The 26849-nt window shown below is 44.7% G+C and overlaps 2 protein-coding genes across 2 annotated transcripts in view; both read left to right on the forward strand.

The window, feature by feature from the left end:
- The window catches only part of LOC143957109 (uncharacterized), a 135893-nt gene that overhangs the window by 33690 nt on the left and 75354 nt on the right, over positions 1-26849 (forward strand). The gene's annotated exons all lie outside the window — the stretch shown is intronic.
- LOC143957126 (uncharacterized) lies at positions 260-18905 on the forward strand. The gene is made up of 10 exons (XM_077467279.1): positions 260-316; positions 724-856; positions 2990-3154; positions 3241-3364; positions 3726-3823; positions 6057-6168; positions 6253-6350; positions 9010-9118; positions 11464-11544; positions 13861-18905. The coding sequence occupies exons 2-10, from the start codon at positions 779-781 to the stop codon at positions 14526-14528; spliced, it is 1533 nt and encodes a 510-aa protein (XP_077323405.1). The 5' UTR covers positions 260-316; positions 724-778; the 3' UTR covers positions 14529-18905.

The raw sequence follows: 26849 nt of genomic DNA on the forward strand, positions 1-26849 counted from the left end.
AAAGAAGACACATACACACACGTCATTCTGTTTGCTATAAATAAAGTAAGCTGTCATAAAAAGCTCAATAAGCAAACAACAAGAAGATGGCCGCCGCCCTAATCATATGGGACATGCGTCGGACTGCACTCAATCGCCCTAGCATCTCTTGCGTTCTCCCAGCTGAGCGTCGCTATAGCTATCAGGAAGTGCCTCGGGGCCGCCGTGAAACGCACAAGCCCGGAAGTAAAGCAGCCACGACCGGAAGTGAGTTTACTATTTCCGCTTTGCGGACAATAATAATGGAAGAGAGGAGACAATAAGCTGTTCAGTGCTGGTGTGTTTGTAGAGAGTTGAGGGATATTTATTTAGCCTGACCAAGATTATCAACGTGAATAATAGCCAGATTAGGCGTTATAATGCTGCTATGAACACTATATTTCTTTGACTTATATTTAGTAATACATGTTATTGTTATTACATGGTACAGCTTCCCATTATAGTATTTGTACTGGATTGCAATTATCAGAGGGGATTGATCGTTGGTTATTAGGGGCACTAGGTCAGCTTTTAGCAGTAAGGCACGCAATGGGAGTCGTCCCCCCTATTCTCCGACCTTCACAGCTGGAGGATGCTAAGGATCTCTGCTGGGAGAACCCCCCCTCCCCCACCTTTCATAAATACATATTGTATGTACATTCATGGCTTTCGTACATTCATCATGCTGCTGTTTTGTTGTTGCAGGCGAGGCGTCGGAGAGTCCGTCCCATAAATAAGGAGCAGAGTCCCGTCAGGAAGAATGGAGAAGGAGCGTGGTCACATGACTGAGAGGATATTAAACCTCACCATGGAGATCGTCTACCTGCTGACCGGAGAGGTGAGGAGGCTTCTGGGAGGTCACATGACCTCACTCTTATCTCAATTAAAGCGGAGGTCCGCCCATCGCTGCAAAAACTAAAAGCCAGCAGCTACACATACTGCTGACTTTTAATTAAGGATGAGCTCAGGCATGTTCACAAACAGCATGTGCACAGCCCACCAGGAAGTCGGCACTGCAGGGCACTAATCACAGGTAGTGAGGCATTGTCCCAATGTGCGGCTGCAGAGATCAGGAAATGACTCGCAGCTTGTGAGTAGGGATGAGCTCGGGCATGTTCACACAGTCCACGTGCAGAGACCGCCAGAAAGTCAGCACGGCGCTGCGCTAATCACAGGCAGTGAGACCTTTCCCGATTTCTGCAGCCGCACATCGGGACAATGTTTCACTGCCTGTGATTAGCGCAGCACCGTGCCGACTTCCTGGCGGGCTTTGTGCGTGGAGTTTGCGAACACGCCCCGAGCCCATCCCTACTTGTGATTAGTGCTTCCCAGTGCCGACTTCCTGTTTGTGAACATGCCTAAGCTCATCCTTACTTTTAATAATAGGTAGGGGTGCAACGGATCAAAAAACTCACGGATCGGATCATTCCTTGGATCAGAGTCATGGATCAGATAATTTTTCGTATCAGCAAATAATAATTTAATTTGCAAAAACCTGTGAAAATTCCACCACCATATAGTCCCCACTGTAATATCCACAATCTCCCCCACTGTAATATTGGCTGAGTATGGCTGGGTACAGCTAAGTATGGCTGGGTACGGCTGAGCATGTCTGGGTATTACCGAGTATCGCAGAGTATGGCTGGGTATCCCAGAGTAGTACAGAGTATGGCTGGGTATTGCAGGGTATGGAGGGATGGCTGTCACAGAGCAGCGCTGTGGGCACTACAGATCCAACCCACAGTGCTGCTTCCATCCAATCTCTCCCCTGCACTTTACAGATCAGTACAGAGAGGGGAGAGAGGAACCGGCGTCAAATGACGGAGCAATCACATTGTAAACGGCCTGTTTGTAGAAAGATGGCCGCTGCTTCGGAGCTAGGCCGAAGCCGCGGCCTTTCCTAAGGCCAAGACCGTGGAGTGCTCCGCGGATCCCGGCATGTGCGATCCGAGCGGGAAGACCCGTTCGGATCATGGATCCGTTGCACCCCTAATAATAGGACACTTACCTGTCCTGGAGTCCAACAAAGTCAGCACCGCAGCTGATGTTTCCATCAGCTGATGGGGGCTGCCGCCTCCATTGCGAGTAAGGCTCTGCTCCTCTCTCCTACTGGCTCAGCAGCTGGGGGAGGAGGAGGGACCTGAGCTGCTGGCATAATTCGCGATTCAAAGACAGGCATGCGCCCCCCCCCAAAGGTGCCAAATGTGCGGAAGTTCCACTTTTGGGTGGAACTCCGCTGTAATAAAACACAGACCCGACCGGAGAGGTGAGGAGGATTCTGGCAGGTCACATGACATCACTCTTATCTCTATTAATAAATCACAGACCTAACCAGAGAGGTGAGGAGGATTCTGGGAGGTCCTTTATTTTTTTTTCTGCAGGGAAAATGTAAGGATGAGCTCAGGCGTTGTTCTCAACCACATGTGCAGAGTCTGCCAGGAAGTCAGCACTGCGGATCGCTTATCACAAGCAGTGAGACATTTCCCGATCCGCAGCTGCAGAGATCAGGAAATGTCTCACTGCCTGTGATTAGCCATGTGCAGTGCCGACTTCCTGGCGGACTCTGCGCGTTCGGTTGAGAACAACGCCTGAGCTCATCCTCATCCTGGCGGGCTCTGCACGTGTGGTTGCGAAAATTGCTTCTAGAATACTGTTGGCTTCTAGGAGCAGAAATGAAAATGCTCATAATAGCTTCAAGGAGCTTAAACACTAGCGTGCATGGAGCCTTAATAAAACACAGACCTGACCGGAGAGGTGAGGAGGATTCTGGGGGGTCACATAACATCATTCTTATCTCTATTAATAAAACACAGACCTGACCGGAGAGGTGAGGAGGATTCTGGGGGGGTCACATAACATCATTCTTATCTCTATTAATGAAACATAGACCTGACCGGAGAGGTGATGGTAATGAAAGCATTAAGTTTGTGTTTGGTGGTGGAGTAAGTTTATTCTTTTTGCTTAATTATAGAACTATATTGCGTTCAAGCTGACTGATGGCTTTGTTACACCTAAGCTAAGAGAGGCAATACAGCCTGTTGTAGAGCCTCCACCCCAAACCCTGCAACCTGAGAGTGACAACGACAAGAAAATTCAAGAAGTGACCAACAAGATCATTGAGCTGCTGACGGGAGAGGTGAGCGGTGCCGGGAATTCTGGGATATTCTCCAGTAAGAAACAATGGATGTGTCTGGATGGTGACTGTATCATTGTGTGTGTCAGGTTCCTATAAGGTGTCAGGATGTCGCTGTCTATTTATCAGAAGAGGAAAGGGGGTGTTTAGAAGGACAGAAGGATCTCTACAAGGACATCGCAATGGAGAACCAGCCGCCCCTCACATCACCGGGTAAGGGGAGACTTTAATTTCTTGTAAAGGAGAAAAGATTGTAGAGGATAATTTTCTGATCCCCCGGGAACCCTTGCTAAAAAGTACATCTACAGCTCATGGTATTGTCATGGCTCATTGGGTGTCACTGCTTGCCTACTGGAGACATGAGAGCAGATGTTTCACTGGTCCCATGCCGCTGGTGGGACTGGACCCATGCAGACATTATCAGGCAGGAGATCCATTTACCCAGCCACAACTGGTCACAGCTCTATTGACATCTGGGGAAACTCTGGTTAAGAAAGGCTGACCTACCTATACACAGCCTCTGCATACATTGTTTCTGTGTGTTTATCAGTCGGTGTTTGTGTGTTTTCTACAGATGGATCCAATAGTAGAAATACCCCAGAGAGATGCCCCAGTCCTATGCATGTCCAGGATCCCACACAGGAACACCAGGAGATCGCTCAGAACTATCAGGTATATAAAATGTAAACTTAAAGTGATTGGAAAGCTTGGCTTTTTTTTATTAAAATAACAAACCTGCTCTGTGCAATGGTTTTGCACAGAGCAACCTCGATCCTCCTCTTTTGTGGGGTCCCCCGCCAGTGCTCTGAGCATCACCGCCCCCCCCCCCCCCCCCCCCGCCGGCCGAATGCCCCCATAGCAAGCCGCTTGGTCCAGTCCTGTCTCCAGCGGCAGATGCGGAGAGCAGGAGAGAACCAACAATGGCTGGGAAGTGATGTCACCCATAGAGTTACTAGTACTAGTTTTAGAATGTGGCTGCAAGTAGGTTTAGAGTTAGTTGTGGGTGAACTTCTACTTTAACACCTTTCCGTTTGTGCTATAGCCGAAAGACAGCATCAGCACGGGCCTATATTGCCGAGAGGGCGTCCATGTATCTCCTCCAGTGCGCATGCCCTTTGATCAGGCCAGGACTCAAGGAGAGACACTCGGCTTTAAGCCAATGACGTGATCTAAACAGAGCCAGTATGCAGATGCAGCCTTATCAGCGCACATCAATGAAGGAGAAAAATGACCTGTTTTGCAAAATTTTCTAACAAACTATGAAAACTGTATTTAAAATTTTCAAACTTTTTTTGTTTAGCGAAAAATAAAAACCCCTGTAGTGATTAAATACCACCAAAATAAAGCTCTATTTGTGTGGAAAAAAAATGATAACAATTTCATTTGAGTATAGCGTTGCATGACCACGCAATTGTCATTCAAAGTGCGACAGCTGAAAATCGGCCTGGGCAGGAATGGGGGTTTATGTGCCCGATAGGCAAGTGGTTGAAAAGGCAGAAGGTTTTTTATCACGTAAAAAACCTGCATGCAGCCCCCCCAAATATATAACTGAGCCCGATCTCGATCCAGTGATGTGCATGAAAGCTGAGGCGCTCTCTCCCTCATTGGCTCAGATATAGCAACAGGAGCTATTGGCTCCTGCTGCTACCAATCGGAGGCAGTGACGGGGAAGCAGGGCTTATGAATACACAGAGCAGGGCTCGGGAGCAAGCACACACGAGTGCCCCCCTAGCAAGCGGCTTGCTAAGAGGGCACTAGGCCGGTGGGGGAAGGGGGGTGGGGTGTGATTGAGCCAAGAAGGTCGGCAGGGGACCCCAGAGGAGGAGGATCGGGGGGTGCTCTGTGCAAAACCTCTGCACAGACCAGGTAAGTATGGCATGTATGTTATTTTAACCGATTCCTGACCTCCTTGCGCAGATATAATGCGGCAGAAGGGCACGTACAGGCAGATTAACGTACTTGTACATTGCCCTTTAAGACTCAATGTCCATGGGGATACCCGCAATCGTCTCATGGTGAGGAAGAACGGGGAAATGCCGATGTAAACAAGCATCTCCCCGTTCTGCCTAATGACACTCACTGATCATAGCTCCATGGAATTGGAAGCGGTGATCTGTGACGTGTCACACATAGCCCCCACCCCCACAGTTAGAATCACTCCCTAGGACGCACTTAACCTCTACAGTGCCACCTCATGGTTAACCCCTTCACTGCCAGTCACATTTACACAGTATGCAATGCATTTTTAATTGCACTGATCGCTGTATAAATGTGAATGGTCCCAAAATCGTGCCAAAAGTGTCCGATGTGTCCGCCATAATGTCTCAGTCATGATAAAAATCGCTGATCGCCGCCATTTCTAATTTAAAAAAAATGATGAATAAAAATGCCATAAACTATCCCCTATTTTGTAGATGCTATAACTTTTGCGCAAACCAATCAAATGCTTATTGCGATTTATTTATTTATTCATTTTCTTTTTTACCAAAAATATGTAGAAGAATACGCATTGGCTTAAACTGAGGAAAAAAAATGTTTTATATTTTTTTGGGGAAATTTATAATAGCAAAAATAAAAAAGAATGTGTTTTTTTTTCAAAATTGTTGCTATTTTTTTTGTTTATAGCGCAAAAAAAAACCCGCAGAGGTGATCAAATACCACCAAAATAAATCTCTATTTGTGGGGGAAAAAAGGGTGTCAATTTTGTTTGTGAGCCGCGTCGCACGACCGTGTAATTGTCAGTTAAAGCGACGCAGTGCCGAATTGCAAAAAGTGCTCTGGTCAGGAAGGGGGTAAATTCTTCCGGAGCTTAAGTGGTTAATTAAAAAAAAATAATAATAACTTTCTGATCACTTTAATGTATCAAGGAGGGTTAAAATGTACACGTACTTGGTATCTTATCTAGGCTGAAGACTTGCTTGGTATTAAAGTTAAAAACGTGAGCGAAAATGAGCCATATGTGATGGATGAAGAGCCGTGTAAGGAGGAGGATGAAATCCCTCCAGAGATCAGCACAGGTGAGGAATAAACACCAAATCCAGAGAAGAGCCCCAGATTCTCCTTGTTCAGCCAAATCTAGTCAGTGTGTGTGTTTCTTACAGATGGACCCAGTAACAGAAATCCAATAGAGAGATGTTCCAGTCCCCTTTATTCACAGGAGCCTGTGCACACACATCGCACCATTGGATGCCATTATACAGTATGTTAAATCAAATCCTTTTACTAAGAGATTTCTTTCTTGTCCCATTGAGGGCCACATGAAGGCATTCACCTTTGGGGTTACATTGCTGCTTACAAGAGGATTGGACATTGACAGACAAAATACTGTATGGCAGCTCAGGATAACTACTCCTACTCTCAGCGTGCTGACGTTTTTTTTTTCCAGTGATCTAAGCCGGCCACGGATGGAGTGATTTTCTTTCCTGCAAACATGGGTTGCAGGAAAGAAAACACTCAGTACCCCCATCAATACAGTCAGGCTCGGTTCACACTGGGACAATGCGGAAGCCACCGCGATTCCTGTGCGAGCTCCCGTATCGCATCTGACTTGCAGGAAGTTCACACCGCGCTCTGTTTTTTTATGGGCTTCATAACAAAGGGGGTGAATACGTACGCACATGCCAATTATTATCGGTTTTTAATTTCTGAAAAAATTGTTTTATGTATATATTTTTTTAATTTTACTTCACCAACTTAGACTATTGTGTTCTGATCCATCAAATATTATTATTATACAGGATTTATATAGCACCGACAGTTTACGCAGCGCTTTACAACATTAAGGGAGACATTACAATACAATTCAAGACAGGGGGAATCAGAGGAGGGAGGGTCAAGTTATACAAAAGGGTAATATCTGTGGGGGATGAACTCATGGAGAAAATAGTGTAGTTGTTAGATGGAGGCAGGATAGGCTTCTCTGAAGAGGAAAGTTTTCAGGGATCGCCTAAAAGTGGATAAATTTGGAGACCTTCTGACAGATTGGGGTAGTGAGTTCCAGAGGATGGCCGAGGCTCAGGAGAAGTCCTGGAGGCGGATATGGGAGGAAGTGATGAGGGAGCTAGAGAGCAGGAGGTCTTGGGAGGAACAAAGTGGGCGATTAGGTTGGTGATATAATTCAGATTTAAAAAAAAATTGAACTAAAGGCTGCAATGTAACAAAATAGGTAAAAAGCCAAGGGGGGGTTGAATACTTTTGCAAGGCACTGTACATATCTGCTTATTTTCCTAGGACTACATACATATCTGCTTTTCTAACTAGGACTACATACAAATGTGCTTATTGCCTTGAGCTGCATATACAAATGCATGATTGGCAAGAATACTTGTATACCTACATGTTTGCATACCTGGGTACCTGCATACTTGCAGGGTTATATAGCAGTAGACCAACATTGTCTAGGCCTGCATCCACGTGGAACTGCCTATTAGTTTGTCTAATACAGTCACTTTTTTATGTATCTGTTAGACTAGCTACCCTCAGGTTCAGTGGTCTGGCAATGTTCACATCTCTTGTTTGACCAATGGTATCGGGATCATCTGGGCCACTGTGGCGCCTGATCCCGGATCAAGCCTGGCTAGTACATGGATGGGAGACTGCCCAGGTTTCCCTCCTAACTGAAGGGGGCATCTGAGGTTGCTGTGTTCGCGAGCATCTCAGATCATAAGATTTTAGAGCAGTCTCTGTGCTCCTTCCTTTTGCAGGCGGTCACGATCACCGCCGGGCTCCCGCGATCGCTGCTGACACACGGAGAACCGGGATCTCTGTGTGTAAACGGTTTTCGGTTCTCAGTCATCTCCCCCATACAGTCCCATTCCCCCTTCAGTGGGAACACAACCCTTTGATCACCCCCCTAGTGTTAACCCCTTCCCTGCCAGTGACATTTATACAGTAGTCAGTGCATTTTTATAGCACTGATCGCTGTATAATTGTCAATGGTCCGAAAAATGTGTCAAAGGTGTCCAATTTGTCCGCCACAATATCGCAGTCCAAAATACCATAAATCTATTCCCTATTTTGTAGATGCTATAACTTTTGCACAAACCAATCAATATTTTTGGTAAAAAAAAAAAAAAGTAGAATTATACATATTGGCCTAAACCAGGGGTGCCCAACCTTTTGAAGAGTGAGGGCCACCTAAGCGACTTGGTAACCAGTCGCGGGCCACAATGAGTGGAGCGGGTGCATGGCAGCCCACTCTACTCTATAGAGCCCACTCTACTTTTTTTTTTTTTTTTTTTTGCGGATCGGATTGGAGGTAGGCATTTGTAAATGGACACAAATCCATTTACATCTTCTACTCCTTATAGGTGAATGGAGGGTCCAATTGGGTCGGACTGACCGTTTGAAAGGGGCTTATGGCTCACTGCAGGTAACCCCCAGGTGCAATGCTCTGCACTTGCAGATCAGTTTGAAGGCAGCCCAGTAACCACTGCAGAACAGATATGCCTATATATACACTGTGATGTTAGTAATAAACTTACTATTAATAACAGTATTCTATTCCATCACAGAGCAGGAGGTCGCGGGCCACTGGTTGGGCACCCCTGGCCTTAACTGTAAAAAACATTTTTTTATATATATTTCTGGGGGATATTTATTATAGCAAAAAGTAAAAAATATTGCGTTTTTGTTTTCCAAAATGGTAAAAAAAAAATTTTATAGCGCAAAAAATAACCGCAGAGGTGATCAAATACCACAAAATTTTGTTTGGGTGCGACGTTACAATTGTCAGTTAAAGCGAAGAATCGCAAAAAGTGCTCTTGTCAGGAAGGGGGTAAAATCTTCCGGGGGTGAAGCAGTTAAGTTAAAAAAATCAACACTGAAAACTTTTCTGAATTAAATTGTGTCCTATCTAGAAAGAAGATGTGGTTGTTATTAAAGTTGAAGATTCAGATGATGAAGAGCCATATGTGGTGACTGATAAGCCATGTAAGGAGAAGGAAGTTCCTCCAGAGATCAGCACAGGTGAGCAATTAAAGTGATATTAAAGCCTTGTTTTTTTTTTTCTTTAAAATAACAAACATGTTATAATTGCCGTATGCAGTTGGTTTTGCACAGAGCAGCTCAGATCCTCCTCTTCTCGGGTCCCTCACCGGTGCTCCTGACACCTTCCTCCTGCCGGATGCCCCCACAGCAAGAGGTTCACTCCTGAGCTGTGGCTCTGTGTGTCCATTCACATATGAAGCGGTGGCTCGGCCCCACCCACTCCGTCTCCTGATTGGTGCACTAGCTGTAATTGCCAAAAGCCAATCAGGAGTGTGAGTCCCTGGAGAGCCAAGGCTCTGGTGGACATCACTGGATCGAGAGGGGCTCAGGTAAGTATTAGGGGGGCTGCTGCACACAGAAGGTTTTTTACCTTAATGCATTAAGGTAAAAAACCTTGTGCCTTTACAACCACTTTCAGACTAAATCCAGAGAAGAGTCCCAGATTCTCCTTGTTCAGTCGCTACAACAATCTCCTTCTCCCCCCTCTACTGTCAGTAGACAGTAATGGGGAGACAGTATGTGCCTAGTGGGGTAGTTAGGGCTCGTTTACACGTCAAAATGTAGCATTGGACATGCTTTTTAAAGCACTCTGAATGCCAGTCAAAGCCCCTGTCGCTAAATATAATGGTTATCTTACGGTCCTGTTCACACGTTGTGTTTGCTTTGCTGAAAAAATTATCCCCCATGTCGCTTTTTGGTGCTTCAAATTGTCTCCGAAGCCTCCATAGAAGTCTATGACAATGCTCGCTTCCAGCACTTGAAGTTTTAAACAAGCATTCATTTTGCTTTGTTTTGGAGGTGTTGCGGGCATGAGATATCCCAGGATGCACCTGAGAAACCAACAAGCGAATTGAAAAGACATCAACAGTCACTTCCGGTTCATGTGTATACAGCACGTAAAATAAGTATTGAATAAGTCACTGTTTTTCTAAGTAAATCTATTTCTAAAGGTGCTATTGACATGACATTTTCTCCACATGTCGGTAACAAACTATGCAATCCACACATACAAACCAAAACAAATAAGTTCAGAAATTAAGTTCTGTGTAATAAAATGGAATGACACAGGGAAAAGGTATTGAACACCTAAAGAAAGGAAGGTGCAAAAAAGTATGGAAAGCCAAGAAAAAGGTGTCTCATTACCAGGGTGTCGCACAAGAAACATCTCATGATGGATAAAAGCAAAGAGCTCTCTCAAGACCTTGGCAACCTTATTGTTGCAAAACATACTGATAGAATTGGTTACAGAAGGATTTGTAAACTTCTGAATGTTCCAGTGAGCACTGTTGGGGCCATAATCTGGAAGCGGAAAGAACATAATTTCACCATAAACCAGCTACAACCTAGGTGCTCTTTGCAAGATTCCTGGCAGAAGAGTTTTCCAAGAGCCAATGATCACTTGTGGAGGGCTTCAGAAAGACCTGGAATTAGCAGGTACAAGTGTTTCAAATAAAACAATAAGTAATGTACTCAACCGTCATGGCCTGTATGCACACTTAGCATCCAGGACTCCATTGCTGAAGAAAAAGCATGTTTGGAAGTCAAATGGCACTGCATATCACCCCAAAAACACCCCCATACCAACAATGAAGATTGGAGGTGGGAACATCATGGTTTTGGTGTCTTTGTATGTATGGATTGCTTGGTTTGTTACTGACATGTGGTGACAATTTCATGTCAATAGCGCCTTTTAGAAAAATATTTACCTATAAAAATGGGTGACGTGTTCAATACTTATTTTACCCGCTGTATTCTGGGAGTGTCTGGTGCAGACGTCACATCTGGTGTGGAGCAGCAGAAAGGTGAGGGATCCGGACTGGGGCAGACTAACTAGCAGACGGCACACGTGTGCAACATGGGAACGCTCTAGTGGAAGGTGAACGGGGACCAGAGAGATGGCACTGAGCGGCAGAAAATCATCAGAGTTGGGGTACCGGAGCAGGAGAAACTAGCAGATGTCACACATGGTGAGCAGCTTGGGAGCATCCATAGCGGGAAGTAAGAAAGGACCAGAGAGAGGAGGATCAGCAGAACTGAGGTTACTACTGAGCAGAGGATCAGCAGAGCTGGGGTTACTACTGAGCTGGGGTTCTAATGGGCCCCTTTAAAACAAACAGAAAATCAACACACGGCATTTGGCAAGCTTCATTAAAGCTACAAAAAAGCGTAAAAAACACATAAAGCATGTTAAAGCAGTAGTTAATGTGTGTTTAAAGGGGAAGCAAGTGATAATGAGTCCTTAGACTCCAGCTTTCCTCCTCACATGACCAGTCTCCTCTCACACACACTTTGGGGTCTCTCATACACCCCATCTTTATTTACAGACCTTCAGACGGAGTTCAAACAGGAAGAAACAACACAAATGACGGGTAAAGAAGATGAATTCCATCCAGCGATCTGCACAGGTGAGTAACAGGCGACTAGTTGTTTTGTCTTCTGACCACTTTTTTGGAGTCAAATTTTCCACAGCGAATGTCTTTAACCACTTACCTACAGGGCATTTCACCCCCTTACTGACCAGGCCAATTTTCAGCTTTCAGCACTCACACTTCTTTAAATGACAATTGCGCAGTCTTGCAACACTGTACCCAAATAAAAAATAAAAAGGAAAAAAAAGTTTCTGTAAAATTTTGTAAATAAGTAATTTTTCTCCTTCACTGATGAGGAGGCACTAATATGCAGCATTAATAGGCATTCAATTTGGTTTTATCGCTCTCACTCTCTCATACTGCTCACTGGAAGTTCAGCATGGCACCTCATGGCAAAGACCCCTCTGAGGATCTGAAAAAAGGAATAATTGTTCTACGTAAAGATGGCCTAGGCTATAAGATGATTGCCAAGACCCTGAAACTGAGCTGCAGCATGGTGGCCAAAACCATAAAGCGGTTTAACAGGACAGGTTTCACTCAGAACAGGCCTTGCCATGGTCGACCAAAGAAGCTGAGTGCATGTGCTCAGCATCATATCTATAGGTTGTCTTTGGGAAATGGACATATGAGTGCTGCCAGTATTGTAGAGGCTGAAGGGGTGGGGGGTCAGCCTATCAGACCATACGTAGGCTCAGATCATGCGCCGCACACAGCTTCAAATTGGTCTGCATGGCTGTCATCCCAGAAGGAAGTCTCTTCTAAAGATGATGCACAAGAAAGCCCGCCAGCAGTTTGCTGAAGACAAGCAGACTAAGGACATGAATTACTGGAACCATGTCCTGTGGTCTGATGAGACCACGATAAACTTATTTAGGTCAGATGGTGTCAAGCGTGTGTGGTGGCAACCAGGAGAGGAGTACAAAGACAAGTGTGTCTTGCCTACAGTCAAGCATGGTGGTGGGAGTGTCATGGTCTGGGGCTGCATGAGTCCTGCCTGCACTGGGGAGCTACAGTTCACTGAGGGAACCAAGAATGCCAACATGTACTGTGACATACTGAAGCAGAGCCTGATCCCTTCCCTTCGGAGACTGGGCCATATAGATAGATAGAGATATATATATATATATATATATATATACATATACACACATTTTTTATATTTAAATAGTGCAGAGCAGCACCTGGATGTGTATGTGCACACCCAGTGGTGATCAAATACCACCAAAAGAAAACTATTTGTGTGCAAAAATGATAAAAGCATCATTTGCATACAGTGATGCATGACTGCACAATTGGCAGTTAAAGTTGCACAGTACTGAATAGAAGAAAAAAAAATGCCCTGATCATGAAGGGGGTAAAACCTTCTGGAGCTTAAAGTGTTCGCAACCCACAACAGTAAAACTGTATATGCAGTAAAGCATGCTTGTTATACTCTCTGTGGAACCTAAAGCCCCGTACACACGACCGGACTTTCCAACATCCAAAGTCTGACGGAATGATTCCGGCAGACTATTCGATCGTGTGTGGGCTGCAACGGACTTTTGATTTGCAAAAGTCTGACAGACTTTAGAAATGGAACATGCTTCAAATTTTTCGGCCAGAACTCTGCCGGACCCAGTTCCTACCGAGAAATTCGCTCGTGTGTGTGCTATTCCGACAGACTAAAACCGACACTAGTGCAGCTATTGGCTACTGGCTATGAACTTCCTTATTCGAGTCGAGTCATACGTCATCACGTTCGAATCCGTCGGAGTTTGGTGTGATTGTGTGTGGCCAAGTCCGCTCATTCGGAAAGTCCGTCAGAATTCTGCCAGAACTCCGTCGGAACTCCTTCGAAAGTCTGTCGGACTTAATCCCTCAAAGTCTGGTCGTGTGTACGCGGCATAAGGGGTTAATACTATGCATTGTGTAAAAAGGCTGTTTGATCGTGTCTTCTCTGAGCCTCCTCTTCTTCCACTGTCCCCAATCTATCTGCTGATAGTACAGAGCCTTGGGGGCACTCTGCACATGCTCTGTTTGGTGTGTATTGCTAGAGAGTGTTTTTTTTTTTTTGGGAGGGTGCATGTGATCAGCACAGGTTGTAAAGCCTCATAGGACAGTCAGAGGAGAATAAAAACTCCTCCTACAAGCTTTAACTAAACACTGATAGAAGTCACAAGACTGCTGTACACTGCTGATGAGAAAAGGTATTTAGCAGTTTTATATTTAGTAAAATAATTGCATTTCCATGTTCTGTGTACTGTGGGAGACCAGATATAGTGAATCCAGGGTCCTGGGTTTAGTAACACTGCCATTCATGCGAGAATATTTTTGATGATGTCTACATTATCATTCCTCTCTTATTTGCTGCAGATGGGCGATACATCAGGAATAATTTGGAAAAATGTGCTATAAGTTATCCAGATGTTGAAATAGAAGACGATGAACTCGCATCCGATTCCACAGAAGACAGCGCCGTCACCCCAAGCTTCCATCCTATACTTAACAGTGGAGAGCTGTCCTCTGACCCCTCTACACACGGTGGTGGCTTTCCCGACTTCTCCCGTCCAGCCATCGACCCTTCTGTTTCCTGGAGCGACGTCGTGACTCCGTGTTTCGATCTGAACGAGTGTTTTTCCCAGAGGGCCAAGCTTCACGCGCGTCAAAAAGCCCTGAAAGGACCGGAGTCGGTGTCCTGTTCGGAATGTGGAAAATCCTTTGCGCACAAGTCGAACCTGATCACACACGAGAGGATCCACAACAGCGACCGGCCGTACCCGTGTTCCATATGCGGGAAACGGTTCACACAGAAATCCCACCTGGTCACCCATAAACGGATACACACGGGGGAAAAGCCTTATTCTTGTTCGACGTGTGGAAAAAGCTTCACAGACAAGTCCAACCTTGTGGCCCACCAGAGGACTCACACGGGTCTTAAGCCTTATTCTTGTCCTGAATGTGGGAAGAGCTTCGGCCGGAGGGCGTATCTTCTCGATCATCAGAGGGAGAACAAATGTGAGAGGATCTGGTATTTTAAATAGTGATGCTTTTTTTTAGCTAGAGAGTAGCAAATTGGTTGGCACTTGGCCGAAGGTCTTGTACGTTTCCCATCTCATGTTCAGATTCCAGAATGGAAGGTTCTGGTTTACATGCTGAATTCGGCTCTGTGACACCTGATTACCAAGAATGAAGAGATTTTCGAATTAACCGAGAACTGAAGATTCAAAGTTGAGCGAAGATTGCATGGATTTATGGAATACTCTTGCATAAAATTTACAACCATCTGGATGTAAGAAGTTAAATGGATGCACTTGGATCACCGATAAATTTACTGGCCTGTAACCAGTGGTGAATTAGTGTCCAAAGATGCTAAACTTGAGCAACCCCTAACCCTAAGACTCTCCTCCAGCCCAATTAATATGTAACATTTCATTGACCCAGTTCCTAACACTAAATTGTCCATTACACTAAAGCTCTAATTCAGCCGTTGTCCACTTAGGGCGGGGGGGGACTTCATTTCATCACAGGCCTCATCAGCTTTATGGTTGCTCTCAAAGGGCCAGTTTGAAATTTTTATCTGTAGGACTAGATTTCCTGAGCACCCCCCACCCTTACATCAGATAACAAGAGCCCCCCCCCCTCCCCACCATCAAAAGTCAAGTGCCCCATTCTTCCTTACATGGAAGTGCAGCCCCCCCCTTACCTTGTGCTGCAGGAAAGCAGAAAGGGCAGGGTCCGGAGGAGGGCTGGATTCTGCTAAAGGCTAAGACAAGGAGGTCTGCTGTGGCTGCACAGAGAGGTGTGGGATCTGTAGGAGGAGTTCTATCCTCCTCTCTACTGCCCACTGCTGAGACGGTTTGGAAGGGGCAGAGCCGAGCCTCTCAGCGGCATCCTGGAGAAAAGCAAGATCCAGAGGAGGAATTCTGTCCTCCTCTCTTCTGCCGACTGCTGAAACAAGATGGGGGCAGAGACAAGGGGGGGTTCGCAACTGTAGTAGAAGTGTGAGGGCACATGAAATGGCCTTGTGGGCTGGATTTGGTCTGAAGGCCTTGTGTCTGACTTGGGAAGATTAGAGGGCCTCAATGCTGGCCCTTAAAGCAGCAAAGGCCTGGCTGTAATAATTAGACTGTCAGAAACTGAACATACTAAAGCAGATTGTCAGAGACTGGCAACATCCTATAGACAGGCTGCAGATATAATACAGGTATGGTTAGAAACTGAAGATGGGCTGCAGAAGAACATTATGGGAAAGTGTTACAGGAGATTGCTAGACCTCACTCCCATTAAAGCCTATTTACAAATTAAAGCAGAACTCCAGGCAATACTTTTTATTTTTTTGTACCATGCAGTGGAGCTGTGCCCGTACTGCATGAGTTAACTGCTCGTTTTGGTCTAGGGGTTCAGAGAGCCCAGATATTCTCACCTAATCCTCCAGTCTTTCCAGTGCAAGACAGGTCCCTTCAGCTCCCATACCCCCCTGCACTCCAGCTTTCTTGTATGTCATCACTCCCAAAGACCGGCTCTGGACACAAAGACACTGGGAACAGACCATCGTTGGACATGGGGGAACACTGCTTTCCCAAAGATTGAAAAATTGAGGAGCATAGATGCTGTGCTCACCCCTAGATAAAACGAGCAGTTAACCCACAGCCCCGGTGCATGGGGGAATAAAAAATTGTCCAGAGTTGGGCTTTAAATGATAAGTTCACATGTTACATGTTCCACCTGTTTTAGGGTGGTCCATGTAACATGTTCCAGCATCTGCAGCCTCTCACCCCCGCCCCCCCCCCCATCCCCATGACATTGGGTCGGGCATCCTCTCCCCACACCGGCTGTCACAATTTGAAAACCGTATGGCCGTGAAGGGCTCTGCCATCAGAGCCACATCGTTCATTCACTGTTTCTTGTGAATGAATGCCTGCAAGTACCATGATCCATTGCAGTTAGCAGCTTGTAGTCTTCAATGAGCTGCAAGGGTGCTGGTGAGCGTCCTTGTAATTTATTGATTCTTCCTGCTCTTAGGTAACTGCTGGGCTCTTACGAGGTATGAGCAGACTGCTGTACTGATAGTCTGCAGGAGCAATTGCACCCGTGATCTTTTGATTGAGGGTGCAATACTATGCAGGCTTTTTAGAAAACAATAAATGCACATTTTTTTTTTGCAGGTAAAACAAATGTGCATTTCTTCTTTTCTTTTTTTTTTTTTTTAAGTTGAACTTCTCCTTTAATGCGCCCACTATTGACTGCTGAGGTCTGAAAATGGCTGGATGTGGTCCTCAGGAGGCAGGGTGGGTACCAGGGCTCTAGTAGTGGGCATTGGACTAAGCAGCAAGAATTGCTGTTATGACGTAAATAATTTATTTTTCAGTGTTGGTAGATCCTAGAGCGTTAAACCCCCTGACAAGCTCTTGGGGGTGAGGGGGCACTTTATGGCGAGTTCTCTACTGAGTTCTTGGCTATGCAGTTTCTAACGTGCTTTCACCATCCCTGCACAATTTGAATCTATTTCATGTAATGGAAATTTACCGAGAGAAGCTGTGACACCCAAAGGTTGATGGAAACACTCAAAACTTCAAGGGGGGGACAAGTGCAGAGTTGGGAACAAAGGCAGGGAGGCCTTGAGGTGGCCTGAATAGAAAAACTTAGAGCACCACTCAAAGTGCTGCAAACTTTCCCCTGTGATCCCTAGTGCTTTTGGACACCAGGCATTGAAAAAAGCTCCTCTAATCTACTGAAAACACATTGTGAAATAAAAGGTTGACATGCCACACACCTGGACCCAGCCTGAATACAACCAAATGTAAGTTTCAGATCTAGTTTAAGTATACCCTCCTAGTGTTCTAAACCAAAGAAGCTGCCATCTTCTCCTCCGTTTGATCTTCAACTGCCATGATGCTGCACATGTGATCAGTTATGACAACAGCGATTGGATGGTTTGACAGTTTGGCTGAGAGCACAACCAATGGGAGTGTTACATTTCCAGCACGTGCCGTAAATGAAACTGTTTTATGGATGGGTTTACTTCCGCTTTAACTCCTCCTGGCAATGCTCCTCTAAAGTTTTACCCCACCCACAGGGCTTTATCAAAGAGGTCCATGATTAAGCCCCATGGGCAGGACTAAACATGTCTGGTGGGAACATAGCCAGGAGGAGTTAAGTTGAAGCCGTAACTTACATTTAGTTGTATACAGGCTGGGTCCTGATGTGCGGCGTTTCAATCTTTTGTTTCCTGATAGATATTGATTTTAGAGTATCCAAGACCTAAAAATGTAGTGGGGGGGGGGCTGGCCCTAGCTAAATACTAATTTCGTTGGACTGACTTCACTAAACCCCAGGGATTACCCTGAAATATTAATACTTAACTACTAAGAATGGACACTACAAAAACTAGATTAGAGATGATGTAAACTTACAATAGACTACCAAGCTATGGTATACTCCCAGCCACTGACACTAAGCTTTATACTAGACAACCAATCATTGGCAGTTTATTCTGGACTACAGAAAATTAACACAGCTGCCTTAGAACCAATATCTAATCTATTCTAAATATTAAATATAATCCGTATCCAACACTTCCTTGTATGAAGATATCCCCAACAGCCACCTATCCATGCAAGGATAAAGGAGGGCGCTAAATTACTTATATTGAAACTAAAGTTACCCTCTTTCGATGTCCATGAGGGGTTCAGCATCGGCGCTGGCCTCTTTTTTGGGTACCTGTCTTCGGCCACTTTTATTGGCACACACGCCAGAGTCAGTCATCCCTGTACACAGGGACCATACTCGCAAAGGAAACTGAGCTGTGCATGCGTGTACCACACAAGACTGCAAGGAGGCAAATAGGTTTATTTTATTGAAGAAGAGATTATGTATGTCTTTTCTGCAATAAATAGTCTACCTTTTATGTAAGTTTTGTCATTTTGAGTTTAGTTCTGCTTTAAAGTAGATGTAGACCCCCACAGAAAAGTTCAAACATTCCAGCGCTGTTATGCATCCAGTGGTTTGCCCTATGCAGGCCTCCTCACACTGGGAAATTTTCAAGAAACTGCAAAAAAATACAGCAGGGTGCAAATGCCTAGTGCATTACCACCCTTAATATTTTTTGGATCCAAAAGACAGTTGCATACTCCCAAACATTAAAAGGAGTAGGTCTATCTGGTCACAACTCCAGCTGTAAGGCTTTATATCCATGTCTACCACTTTTGGAAGGCTGACAACTTTCAGGGGACATGCCCTCTTGTTCAGAGTTTAACCAACCAGGTGCAACACCACATTCTAAAATCTTAAATATGTGGTGTTGCACCAAGTTAGTTTAGAGCTGAAGAAGAGGGCACGTTCCCTGGAGTGCTTAAGCTGACATGTTTCAGGGGAAGTGCCTCAGTTTTCAGAGCTGTACTAACTTGGTGCATCACCACATATTTCTACAAGCCGACTTTGCTGCATTGAGGGGCCAATGGACAGGGCCATGTATTGTAAAATCTTGGATGCAAACCTTCTTCCCTCAGCTAGGGCATTGAAAATGGGTTGTGGATGGGTCTTCCAGCATGACAATGACCCAAAACATACCGCCAAGGCAACAAAGGAGTGACTAAAGAAGAAGCACATTAAAGTCATGAAGTGGCCTAGCTGGACTCCAGACCTTAATCCTATAGAAAATGTATCGAAGGAACTGAAACTTCGAGTTGCCAAGCGAAAACCAAGAAACCTTAAGGATTTAGAGAAGATCTGCAGTGGCATCAAGTGTCTTGAATGGTATGCTGCAGTGTTGGCAAGCTGACGTGTTTCGAGGGATGCACCCCCTACCTCAAAGCTCTGAGTATCAATATATTTTGGGTAATGCACTAGGCTTTTGCGCTCTCCTGTGTGTTTTTGAAGATTTAGACCTCAGCTGAAAAACATTTATTTTTGCTCTGTGCACAGTGTATCATCAAAGTTGTCATGTCCTTGTTTTCACCTTCCATCCCTTGTTACATCTCCCCACTTGCCCATCTACATTCACTCTCAGGGTGGGTTTCCCAATAGTGAAACAACCACTTCTAGTATCCATTGCAAGTCCTGGTGACAGGGTGACAATGCAGGAACATACTTGGGAAACATTTAGGGATCGAGCATTGTCACCCTTTGACGGGAAGCCCCTGAACACAGACCTTCATGGTGGGACCAACAAGAATTATTTTAACGAAAAATGTAGGTTTAAAATGATTGGAAATTAACTTTAAAATTAGGTTCTAGCTTTTATGGTATTTTAGCGATTGGGTTTATGCCCAGAATGCCTAAAGAACAGAAGAAAAAAAAATAATTGCCTACTTGGATTGTGAAACTTGAATTTCAATTTACGTTTTTAGCATTCGATCTGCCCGATCCAGTGCAAATTGCTTTGCTCATCACTGTTTTAAACTGTCTTTTTTCTTAAAGGGTCAATCCATCCAAGCTGGATATTTTAGTTATGGCTGCCGGCCGCTTGGCTTGTGTCACCGACTGCCAATTCTGTGTCCTGTTCCCCATCTCTTCTAGCCACATTTTTTCCTTAATATGTCCAACAGGGTCAATGAAACGTATAATGTCGGAAGAGGCAGAGATGGGAACTTGCAGGGATCTTGTCACCCGAGTCTCAGTGAGACATAAGAAGCTGGCGGGAAGGGGTGAATAAACCAGCATCCATACACAACTGAAAAATTTAAGGAGGAACTTTTATTTATTCAATCTGGAAGTGCAAGAAGCATCTTATTTCGATACACAAGAGTAAGCTAAATAAAATGTCAAAAGGGAAAATCTGTTGTGGATGTGCATTTTGTATGTTGTGCTTAAAATGATGCCCCTTCAGTGACAAATATTTTGGTGTATATGATAGGTGTGATTTCTAACCACGTGAAGACCAGGCCTCTTTCTGATACTTCTCACATATATGTAAAAATTCGTATTTTTTGCTAGAAAATTACTTGGAACCCCCAAACACTAAAAGCAGAGGTTTTTTTTTAAAGCAGAGGCCCTAGAGAATAAAATGAGCGTTGCAATTTTTTTATGCCACACAGTATTTACACAGTGTTTTTTTTGTTAAATCCATTTTAATTAATTTTAATGCAGGAAAACACAATATAATACCCAATTGTTAGGTAAAATATAAAAGATGATGTTATGCCAAGTAAATAGATACCAAACATGTCATGCTTTAAAATTGTGCATGCCTGTGGAACAGACAGAAATTATATTATCCGAAGGTGATATTTTACATCTTAAGGCCCCTTTCACACGTGTACGACTTGTCCTGTGACTGCAAAGTCGCTTGACAAGTCGTTCCCCATGATTTCCAATGACAACCATTCATATTAGTAAGACTTCAAGTCGCGCCGACTTCAAAGTAGTCCCTGTACTACTTTGAAGCGAGTTACACAGGCATTCCCTGAAATTTGCGGAAAAAAAACTGCGTCAAAATCGTGGCTGCAAAATTGTGCGAAGTTGCAGTTATCACTGTAGATTAACACAAGAGGTCTGATGCTAGAATTATTGCACTTGATCTAACGTTCATGGTGATACCTCACCTGTGTGGCATGATTGCTGTATACGCGAGACCAACGTGTGTGCTCACCTTTGCGCTTTTAAAAAAATTGAATTTTTTTATTTTTACACTGTGCCTTTGGGAAAAAAAATTGCATTTCTTGTGATAACAATAAAGGTAATTAAACATCCCTTGTGATAACAATAGGCAGTGAAAGGTCCTCTTTACGGAAAAATCTGGAGTACATTAGACCCCAGATGTCTCCTCTGCCCTTAAAAGCATTGGATCATACTGATCTTGATATTTTTTCAAACCAGTAATCTTTTGTTTACAGCCAGCGAAACTGAAAGTGACAAAATACTCACTGCTTTCGGTTTTTTAGATCATAGAGATGATCGGGGCTGTTCTGGTCACCAACCAGCTCTATGGTCAGCCGGCGGAACTACTGGCTGCAATCCCAGGTGGGACAGGAGAGCTGTGGAATGTGGTAGGAGGAAGGGGGGCGGTAACACCCCCCCCCCCCCCACTCCCGTTCCGCCTCTTGTAAAAGCAAACCAGAGGCCATGTAGCTTCTAGCCATGCAAAAAAAATAAGAAAGGCTGTTGCCATGTTATTAGCTAAAACATTGTTTTAATTCAGTCGAACCACAGTCAAAAAAAGTCAACACATTTTGGCCATCAGGCCTTAATCATGGCTTATTTAGCTGTTAGGATTTCTTTTTCAAGAAAGTAGAAAATAGGGGATAGTTTTATAGCATTTTTATAAAAAAAAAATTTTTTTATTAGCAATTTTTTTTATCTTGACTGCAACATTATGGCGGACAGATCGGACACTTCTAGCGCGATTTTGGGACCATTCACATTTATACAGCGATCGGTGCAATTAAAAATGCATTGATTACTGTGTAAATGTGACTGGCAGTGAAGGGGTTAACCACTAGGTGGCACTGTAGGGGTTAAGTGTGTCCTAGGGAGGGATTCTAACTGTGGGGGGAGGGGCTGTGTGTGATACTACACTGGTCACCGCTCTCAATTACAGGGAGCAGTGATCAGTGACACTGTCACTAGTCAGAACAGGGAAATGCTTGTTTACATTAGCATCTCCCTGTTCTTCCTCACCGTGAGACGATCATGGGTGTCCCTGCGGACATCGAGTCCACGGGACCCGCGATCTCGCTCAAGAAGCTCCTGGCGGGCTCGCTCCTGCAACCCGCCTCTTAAAGGGCAATGTACAGGTACGTGATTCTGCCTGTACGTGCCATTATGCCGCTGTATATCTGCGTGAGGCGGTCAGGAATCGGTTAAAGTGTATCAAGAGCCAAGGTTTGGATAGAGTTTTTGTTGTCTTTGTACCCTTTGGGGACATGATGGCAAACCAAATCTGTCCAAAGTAAAGAGAAATGCCCTCTTAGGCTGGGTTCGCAATATTGCGATGTCAGACATCGCATGTGATTCGCAGTGCATTCACATACGATGTCTGTGCGATGCAAATTCAGCCATACTGATTGTATGGCTGAATTTGCATTGCATTCAGACCAAAATGGTGCAGGACCCTTTTGTTAAAAAAATCTGATCACATGGGTGTTCACACCTAAGCGATCCGATTCCTGCACCATTTCACAGTTCACTCTGTGATCTGCGAAACCATCTGGGGGTGTCGTTAACTTTGTATTGACACCCACAGCTGGTCACATAGGGCAGCGTGAACTGCCTGCGGGAGACATGCAATGCGGGAACCCGCACAGGAATCACGCAGGTTCCCGTATCGCTTATGTGTGAACCCAGCCTTAGACAATTTGGAAGATTTCCTGTTGTTTCCTGTTCTGGTGACAGCTATAAAATGTTGGATCTCCCATTTCTTTCAGTACTGGAGACAATGATCACAAGGTCAAATACAGTAGAGAAGGTAGATTTTCCCAGTTGGGGACAGACAGTAATAAAAAAAAAATCTGACAGGGGTTCCAACCCTTCTCCAATCCACGTTGTCTTTCTGAAAGAAGCAGCAGCCAAGAAACTCCCACAGCCCAAACCACACAGAGACAATGGAGGAAAATTTTCTTTTGATGAACTGGAGCCAGGCAGAGACAGAAAAACTATGTCTTGGTTGAAGTGAAAGGATAGAAACTACCTTCGGCAGAAAAGATCTTGGGCTTCAACGCCCCCTTGTACAGCCAGACAAGTTACCTTGCAGGCTGCCAGTTCAAAGTGTGGGCCGTGTGAGATTTGCAGGTGTGTCATGGAAGTTTTGAAACCTTGACCATATCGAAAAATTCAAAGGTAAATCAATGTTGAAAAAGTTGTATTTTATTATAATAATAATAGAGACTGTTCCATTCCAACTTTGATGCTTATAAATAAAGTTTGTTCATTGTTTAGCGATGAAGAAACACCTAATCATGTCTGGAACCCTGAAAGAGAAACTGTTAAATGAAAAGCAAGGAAGCAAGCGAAAGTACAAAGATTATAATTGCTTCAACCTGATTTGCTCTCGAAAGCAGGCACATCCTCCACATTAAATTTAAAATTAAATATATATGTAAAAATAAATACGTTTTCAGGTGTGCCATGGAAAATGTTTAGATCTTTTTGGTGCGCCACAAGACAAAAAGTTTGAGAAACACTTATTTAATGGATTCAAACAGTAGTTTCTAAGAGCAGAGAGAACCAGCTGAGTTATTGGGGAACCAATATGGGGCGGTACATGGGAAACTCCGTATACTAAGGTCTTAATTGAGGAGTGAGAGGTCAGCAGTTTCTGAAACAAAATAGAAAGGGCAGAAATCTGACTTTTGATGATTCTGAAAGCCAAACACTACTCCAGAGCCAGCTGTAGGAAGGCGTAGACTTCCTAGCTAACACCATAGGAACCACTGATGCCCCTGTTTATCAGAACCTGAAGCTGGATGGGATGTATCAGTCCTTGAAACATTAGATTTAGACAATCCGGTAGAGCCCATGGAGTATCTGCTAAATCTTACCAGGTTAGTGTACTAATACCCCTTGGGCCAGTTCCTCACCGGAATGCCCTACATCTCGATCCTGCAAGGAAGACTAGGAAACATTTTTCAGGGAGGGACAGCATATAGTCAGGATGTACTGGTCCCGCAGAGTCCCATTTTTCTGCTAGAGCAGTGGTTCTCAACTCTTGTCCTCAGGACCCACTAACAGGCCAGATTTGCAAGACAACCTCAGTCCTCATGTACCCCCAACGGGCCATGTTTTGGCAACTTCTCTTAGATAAAATATATAATACGATGATATTGATTTAAAGCAGCTGTGCAAAGTAAATGAAAACCTGAAAACATGGCCCGTTGCGGGTACTTGAGGACTAAGGTTGAGAACCACTGCTTTAGTCTGCATCTCCCCAAAGCAATATTTCAATTCTGGCCTGTTAATGGGTCCTGAGGACAGGAATTGAGAACCACTGTGTTAAAGGATCTCTGTACATAGATTTTGTTGAACCTGGAGACCAGGAGGTCCAGGTTCAGAATTCACCATCTGTGACAGAGAACCTGGAACACCTCTGGTTGTAGGGACCACTCCCCGAGGTCCAGACATTACCAGCTGAAGAAGTCTGCCTGCCAGTTGTCCAATTTTCTTATCTGAGGTGTGCACAACAGACAAGGCTGGAAAGCAGTGGCAGCTGGTATTTTTTTTGGGGGGGGGGGGGCGGCGGCACTAGCACAACTGAACCTTCCCCCCCCCACCCCGTGGCGTGCTACTAACACCCCCAACAAACCACCACTCACTCTTAACCTGGTTGCGAGCATCATTCAGAGCATCATTCAGAGCAGCGGTCAGAGCTGATTTGGCCATCTTCTAGCCCTGTCCTTATGTGTGGCGGGCTCGGGGAAAGCTGCTGCAGTGTCCTCTCCTGGAGCAGCTTTGCAGTGGATCTCCTCTCTGCTCCTCCCGACACTAGGCGTCAAATAGAATCGCCTGAGGTTTTGGCCAATCGGGAAACAGATTTCATGCCTGCTTCCCATTTGGCCGGGAGGCGGATCAGTGATGCAACAGCAATCATTTATCTGGGTGGGCTCCGGTCGCATCCTCTGCAAAGCAAGCCCACCCTATTTTGAAGCCTATCAGAGCCTCTGGCTCTTATCAGGTGCTTAAAAAAAAACCAAAAACTGCCCACTGTAATTAATGCACCCGGTGCCCTGAAAGGGGCCAGACACATGAATAGGGGGCAACCGCGGATAGATTTATGCTATGCATGAATCTATCCATTGCATATAGGGGGTGGCAAGGAGAGAGGGGGCGGCACTGGGCACCCCTAATGAACAGGCCACCACTGCTGGAAAGTGAAGTTGCGATCTACATCTCTTGCTGTGGCAAAACATCTGGTTCCTCACTGTTGTTGGTGTACGTTACCAATGTGGTGTTGGACTTTCTGGCTGGAAGGATGGATTCAGTCAAACGCAAAGACAACCAAATTGTTCAAAGCTCCAGGATGTTGACCAGCAGACAAAACTCTGACAACCAAGTCTCCCTGCACCTACAAGGGTCTTCCAAAAAATGGAAAGGAAAGACTTCCACCAAATCTTGACCCACCAATTCAGTAAAAAACTGTTCCTCCTATGTCAAAACAAATCAGTCTGGCCAGGGACTCGACTGATTTGTGCCATAAGTAAAACTGGGCAAACACAAGAGTGCCTTGAAGGAGGCTACAAGCAGACCCAAGACTTTCATACTCAAAAGCCAAGAGTCGGACTGGAGAGCTTGATCCTGAGGTCAGAGAGTCTGATGTTTCATCCATGGAAGAAACACTCCGGCCCGTGCTGTGTCCAAGACTAGACTCCAAACAATGAGTCTGTTACAGTGGCACGTTCTGAAGGTTCAGCATCCATTCAAACCACTGTAGTGTTTGAAAGACAAAGCCATGTTGGCCAAACTTTTTTTTTATTAACAAGTAATGTCTTTATTAAAAAATAAACAGTCAAGGAGGCACAAGCAGTGTTCATTGGACAACTTTTAGTCTCTTAGCCCTTGTACACACGGTCGGACATTCCGACGGAAAATGTCCAATCGGACCGTGTTGTCGGATAATCCGACCGCGTGTGGGCTCCATTGGACTGTTTCCGTCGGAATATCCGACCGACAAAGTTTTAGAGCTGGGCTATAAAATTTTCCGACAACATGATCCGATCTGACTTTGTCTGATCGTTTGTAGAGAATTCCGATCGGACAAAGTGCCATGCATGCTCAGATCAAATTCCTAGACCAAAGCTATTGGCTACTAGCCTGAACATAGTCCAGTCGTAACGAAATAAGGTCATCACGTTCTGAACCATTTGATTTTCCGACAACTTTATCCAACCGTGTGTATGCAACACCAGTTTCGGACAAAATCCTTTGGACAAAATCTGATGGATTTTGTTGTCGGAATGTCCGACCGTGTGTACAAGGGCTAACACAACAGAGATGAAAAAAGACACCTATGCTACTAGGACACTAGCAAAAAATGGAGGTATGCTGGTAGAAGTTATGGGCTAGCCTACAGTTTTTTGTTTGCCAGTGTTTAATCTACCTGTAGGCAAAAATATAACCCAAAAAGTGGAAGACTTCCTGTGTCCTTTAATGGATTTGATTCCTATATACTTAAAACCAGGGTTTTTCCACATATGGTATGTTGTATTTAGGCAATACAAAGGTCATTCAATTCCATATTGTTGATTATATACACCGGTCACATTTACTTTTGTGCTATTGACTGCCTTGTTCAATCAGTGTCCACATATGGCCCATGGCTATTAACAGAATTGCCCACCAACCCCCTTTGCATTGCATTGTCTCTTCTCTTTCTGTATGTGGATGATGGCACTGTAATTATTTTAATAAAAAAAAAAAAATCTAAGTACCTT

Source organism: Lithobates pipiens, unplaced genomic scaffold (assembly GCF_037356315.1).
Source record: "Lithobates pipiens isolate NorthernLeopardFrog02 unplaced genomic scaffold, aLitPip1_a1.2 Scaffold_51, whole genome shotgun sequence".
Classification (NCBI taxonomy): Eukaryota; Metazoa; Chordata; class Amphibia; order Anura; family Ranidae; genus Lithobates; species Lithobates pipiens.